The sequence below is a fragment of the Lactuca virosa genome, chromosome 7 (assembly GCF_052849685.1).
Source record: "Lactuca virosa cultivar CGN04683 chromosome 7, Lactuca_virosa_CGN04683_v6, whole genome shotgun sequence".
Taxonomy (NCBI): Eukaryota; Viridiplantae; Streptophyta; class Magnoliopsida; order Asterales; family Asteraceae; genus Lactuca; species Lactuca virosa.
In genome coordinates, this window is record NC_136432.1 from 248,161,705 (window position 1) to 248,167,972 (window position 6,268).

General features: G+C 31.4%; 1 protein-coding gene across 1 annotated transcript; it reads right to left on the reverse strand.

The window, feature by feature from the left end:
• Positions 1–2,574: 2,574 nt before the first annotated feature.
• Positions 2,575–5,896, reverse strand: LOC145124909 (protein NRT1/ PTR FAMILY 4.3-like). The gene is made up of 5 exons (XM_079060388.1): positions 5,579–5,896; positions 5,223–5,440; positions 4,630–5,070; positions 4,007–4,119; positions 2,575–3,622 (listed from the first exon to the last, which is right to left on the reverse strand). The coding sequence occupies exons 1-5, from the start codon at positions 5,700–5,702 to the stop codon at positions 2,722–2,724; spliced, it is 1,797 nt and encodes a 598-aa protein (XP_078916514.1). The 5' UTR covers positions 5,703–5,896; the 3' UTR covers positions 2,575–2,721.
• Between the last annotated feature and the right edge of the window lie 372 nt (positions 5,897–6,268).

The following is a 6,268-nucleotide window of genomic DNA, read 5'->3' on the forward strand; positions in this document are numbered from 1 at the left end:
CATTAAATGACCAATTTGGCAATTATGAAGTTTGTCTATATTAGTTTGTTATATTTAATACACTCAGTAATTTTAATTTTTTTTTATGTCATTGTATTTGATAGGAAAAAAATTGGGTATATCTAGTGCTACATATTTCTAAGTCCATCCTGACTACAATATCTATAAATAAATAAAATGCAAAAAATCGTTACTAAAGCCCATTAATTTAAGAAATATAAAAGATTATTTAACTTTCAAAGATATCTATATGTATATACAATATGAATAATAAATACATTAGTATATATTATTATTTTAAGGAACATGAAAGGCTATTGTGGCTTCTAATGAATATTATTTCTGAGATAACAAATTATCCATAACCATATGGCTTTAGGAGATGTTGAAAAATGCATAATTTTGATGAAAAAGAGAGAAATATTTAATAAAACTATTTCTGTAAAATGTCAATTTTTTATTGATTTTGATAGCGTGTTATTTTTAAAAAATTTATAATTAATTTTTTTCCACTTGTGATTTTTATGAATTTTTGTTTTTTTATGAAAATGTCACTTGCTAAATTCTACCTTAAATAAATTAATTTTATTAATATATTATTTAATATATATCTATATAGATAGTAACCTTCCGTTTATAAATTTAAATATTTTAGGTTTGGAACAAAAACTAAAAGAGGTTCTTTAAAAATACATATATGAACTATAATAAAGAAAGTATTGTCAATTTTTAAATCAAAACTATTAAATAAACGAATAGTTAAATTTCTAATGTTGAAAAATAACTATTTTATTATTAAAGTTTGAATCGAAACATGAAAGTCACAATCGTGAAATGTAACATCTTTAATGATTCTTTCTAAACAAAACAATCTAATTATTTTCTTTCTCAGGATATTTTTTAAAACAATTATATATATATATATATATATATATATATATATATATATATATATATATATATATATTGACATTAACTCGTTTCTATACGGACCATATTGAAAAGCACCGAACTTGTGCACATAAATATATGATTTATTAAAATGTATTTTACATATAAAAATATTAATTTGAAGTATAACTTTAGTTTTAATTTTTGTTTTTTTAATATCTATATTATTATTTACTATTATTCTTAATATTTAGTCATTCAACTAATTTAATATCAACAAAACATAATATGTTATTTAAAAAAAAATTATACTTATACATTTTGATTATATATAATGAAAATTAGGTTTAATCAATATAAATTGAACATTTATATAATGTTAGTTGTTTTATTTTAAAAACTAAAGAATAACTAGTCAATCAAGAAGCATTAGAATGTGGATTTACTTTAAAAACTAAATTATAGTTACTATAAAAATGTGAAAGTGGAATATGTTGAAATGTGATATAATTATGGAGCTTTCCCTCAACATCAAAGTTTCTGAAATTTTTAAAAAATCTTGGTATATATAGTTGATCGTTGAAGGTTTTTAGCTATGTTTATAACTTCTATAGATGGGTGTTTGTGAATTTTGAAAAATTCACGGGTCTTATTGGTTGTTTTGTTGTCAGATTTATTAAAGTTTATGTATTTTTTAGGCTAGGTTGTTGTACTATTAGGCGTTAGCATGATGATTTGAATTCATTATAAGCTACTTTAATAAGTGGTGTGAGTTCCTTTAGTTTTAGCTACACAAATTTTGTCCTTATTTGTTGAATTGAATTAAACCGAATAAAGATCATTATTATCAAGTAATGAATTTTGAATATAAATCACTCTGAGCAACTGTATAGATTGAAATATTTACTTAGTTGTTATTTCATTTGAATTTATTTCAAAGTTTTAATCAATCTATGTATATGAGTCTCATATATAGTTATTAATCAAAAAAATAAATTATAGTCTATTTATAAATAAGTCTCTAGGTAAAATCATTAAAAAAAATAATAAATAAGAAAAATAAGAAAAAATTATAAACACGTTAAAATGGAAAGGTTTCTAAAACCTAATTACTTGGAGAGGAAGCAACAAAAATTAACTTCCATTTTGGAAAGAATTCGGATAACATTCAACGAATCCCATAAATGTAGTGTGCTGTAGAAGAAAAACAGAAATTAACGCATAGAATGGAACATCCTTTCTCTCCAAGACTCATCTTTTTTTTTTCTTTTATTATTATTATTATTATTATTATTATTATTATTATTATTATTATTATTATTATTATTACTACAAAGGGTTTCCACTGTATTTTTATCGACATGCTTTTCCTAGGGTTGAGTTTAATTTTCTGTAAGACCCATAAGGGACGGGCCCACCTTCCTCCCATTCATGTATATAAAAGTAATGCCACTAAAGCCACTTGAGTTGTTCCCTTTGTGGCGCACAAAAGAATGTGATCAGACCTTTTCACAAGCAAAGGATGGGACGAAAGAATGTATGGAGAATGCAATGAATCTTCCGAATTATGGATGATTCCAAAATTCTTATCAGATTCTTGCTATACCGATCCCTTGCAAATTTCGTGACAAAAAAGAAACTAAACATCAAAAAGTTCATAAAAAAAGAAAGTAAATGTTTAAATATAAAGAAACTAAGCGGCAGAAAGTTTAAATTGCTTTCCCTTAAAGATCTATACAAAGAAACTAAGCGTCAATAACTTTTACATTTTTATTTCATAAAAACTTAAATACTTGGACTTTCTAATGTACATCATGCTGACATCATACTTCAAGGAATATTGTCATCTCCAACTACTTTAGCAGGACCGAAGGTATTGTGAAAGCCTTCTTCGATGGAGTTATGGTGTGCTTTGCCTGAAGGAGAACGATTACACGAATTATTATACCATCTTGCCCAGAAGAGATAGTTTAGAAAGTTGATCAAACTTAGTCCTGCTAACAGCCAGTAGAAAAGGTCCAATCTGCCCTTATTTAAATCAACACCACCCAGCCAACCACCATCCATTGATCTCGAAGTAATCTTATTTATCAAAGAAACAAGAACTGAACTTAGATAAAATCCAAAGGAGTACGAACAGTATGTCATAGCGGTCAAGAAAGACTGCATCCCTCTCAATGACTGATTGTAAAAGAACTCGATCAACCCCACAGCTGTAAACATCTCAGATAATCCAAAGATTAAGAATTGTGGGGTTATCCAGAAAATAGATAACGTTTGACCAGAGTTCAAAAACGAATCTCTTCTCTTCTTCTCCATTAGTGCAGCGGAGACCATTGAAAAAGTTGCAACAAATAAACCCACTCCAATGCGCTGTAAGGGGGTGATTCCAGAATCATTACCACTGATATTTCGAGCAAAAGGGACGAAAAAATAGTCATATAGGGGGACTACAAATATTAGCAAGATGTAAGGGATGGCTTGGAGTGAGGCTGGTGGGATGTGGAAGGATTTTGTGAGTTGGTTGTTCATCACACTTCCTTGTGACACTGAGAATGTTTGGAGTTGTGCTAAAATGGTGTTGAAGACAATAGTACTAGCAAATATCGGGATGATTGAGATTAGTATCTTCACTTGCTCAACTTGGTTCACAGTGCACAGCCTCCATGGGCTTTCCTTTGCATTATTGGTGTTCCCTTCTTGTCTCCTTATGCAAGCTTTGTCTAAGAAGCTGAAATTAAGTAATTGTATTTAACTAATTAGGAGGATTGTTTTAATAAATCAAGATGATTAATGTGAAATTGGGAATTATATAAGCCCATGGTTTGCTAGATTTTCTTGTTCATTAGCTGAATAATTTTTTTTTTCTATAGTGATTGTACATACACCATTGTGGGTCCAAGACGCTTGTCAATTGCTATAACATTATTATTTAATATTTATGAGCTGGTACTCTAGTACTTTGGTTCTTTTATTGTGAATTAACATGTGTGATTCCCTCTTAAAGTTCAATCAATGAGTTAATTGCATGGTTTTACTGAATTAACTTGCAACTTGCAATTATATTCCATGGGTATTCATATAAGATGATTGATATATGGATGATCAATAGTACCTGAACCGATCAGTAATTGGCCTCTCATTTGACAATATTGTGAAATGGCTTTCAAGCATGTGTGGACTAGACGGGGGCACTTGTCTCCTCTTAAAAAATGCGGCAACAAACACCTGCGTAAGGCATAAAACAAATTTGGTATAAGGTTTTCTACTAATTAAGAAATATCGTATAAGTAGCAAAATAAGTAACTTTGTAGTTTTAAGCCAGCACATAATGCAAACAAGTTTGCATGCATTAGCATGACAAGGCAATAAATAAAGTATATAAAGAAGCTTCGAGTGTTTATATAATAATTTTAAGTTTTGGAATATAAATCTATATATAAAATTATGTAACTAAGGTCCACCGGTGTGGTCCCTATATATTGTTGATGTTGAAGAGAATTTTGTTTTTTTAGAAGCACCATTGATCACGCAAAATACTAATATTAAAATACATATGGTGGAACGTAAGTTTCTCCAAAGAATAAAGCAGGATACACTCAGAGCACGATATATCCGTTTTTAGAAAGTTGTTTTACGAGAAATGTGAGACAGTATGACATTAATTTTTAAATGGCATACGTGTATCATGCACCATCTTTTAAAGAATTAATTATGAGGGTTTATAAATGATCTTACTTGTGCTATAGGGGCTAAAATGCTTCCTTGTGGAGGCTTGTTCCTATAATATAGGGTACCAGAAACCAAACATATCAAGCCCATTGCCATGACGATGGCAGACACCCCGAACCCAATATCCATACCCGAATGGGTTTGGATCCACACAAGTAGAGTGAGAGCAATAAGTTCACCAAGGGAAAAGGCAAAGTAGGCAGCATTAAAGTAGGTTGATAGCTTCTTTGACTGCTTTGAGTCGCTCTTGTTGAATTGATCACCACCATGAGTCAACATGTTTGGCTTCACACACCCACTTCCTAAGGCCACCAAGTAGAGTGCTACAAAGAATATTAATGCCTCCCCTCCTTTGGCCTCAATGCATCGATCTCCATCAATGAGCATGTTGCAAGGTGGTGGTTTCAGCTGAGGGAGATGGGCTTGAACTGATAACAGTATGAAACCCTACAAAGTCAAACAAACATAACATGAGAATGAGACAAAATATGCAGGCTCCTGTCTGCAATGTTGACTATTTATATCTATTTAATTGATTATTCTCATGGTCCTCTCATATAAAAACTAAATAATTAAAAAGCGAAAAGGATTGAACTTACCGAAAGTTCGATAAAGCCAAAGACTAGCATGCTCCAGAAGCAACCCAGATATGAATCAGATAGGTAGCCACCAAAGAGGGTGAGAAGGAACACAGTACCGATGAAGTTTGTGACTATGTTTGCTGCTTTTGACAGCGAATAGTGCATCTCATTTGTCACATATGTTATAAGGTTATTACCTACTGCAGCTATAGCCATTATCTCAAATGCTTGAACTCCTGTAAAAGTTATCTGTATTCAGTTCAAGCGTACCATATCGATAGAATCTATATCTCAGGATGATAATAGTAACTGTAAGCCAAAAAGAACGTCCAGAGAGAGAGAGAGAGAGAGAGAGAGAGAGAGGGCATACGGACCAAGAACAAATGCAGCAGCTCGCATACCCCCATGTTTGATGGGATTCGAGGGTCTCCCTTTCCAATCAACTGTTGGCTCTTCGGAAAAGATATCTCGTTTTTGATCATGGGTTCTTGAGTCCATGTGTGTGTGAGTTATGTTTCTATATGGCTTATGTGATTAGAGAGCTAAAGAGGGAGATTAGTTTCTGAAGTAACGAAATCGGAAGGCCTGTAATTAGAGCTCTCTTCGCATAGACATGTTAATTGAAATAAGAATGATAATTGTAAGTGTGTGGGTGCTTGCGAACTCTAAGCTGAATGTATATATATAGCAAGTTGGCCTCCATCTTCCCCTTAATTTTATATAAAACTATATATCCCCACTATGTGCCATATTCCTTGTCATGTGAGTGTGGTTGGATGTGTGTACATGTGTGGGAGAAAAAATACAACAAGAGCTAATAAGCAAAAAAAAAAAAAAAGAACTTCAGCGCATATACCTACCGGTATAATTGTAACCCTACGTCTGTTTGACTTATCCGTAGATCGTAACATGGGGTGGGCTAACTTTTTTTACGCTCCCATTGCTGGTCAAACATTACACATTTTTTAACAGCAAAAATCAAAATTTTCTTTGGAACAGCAACTGCAATTTTATAAATAAAACATCCCACTAGCAAGAGCTACTACGCACAGATGCATATCGAC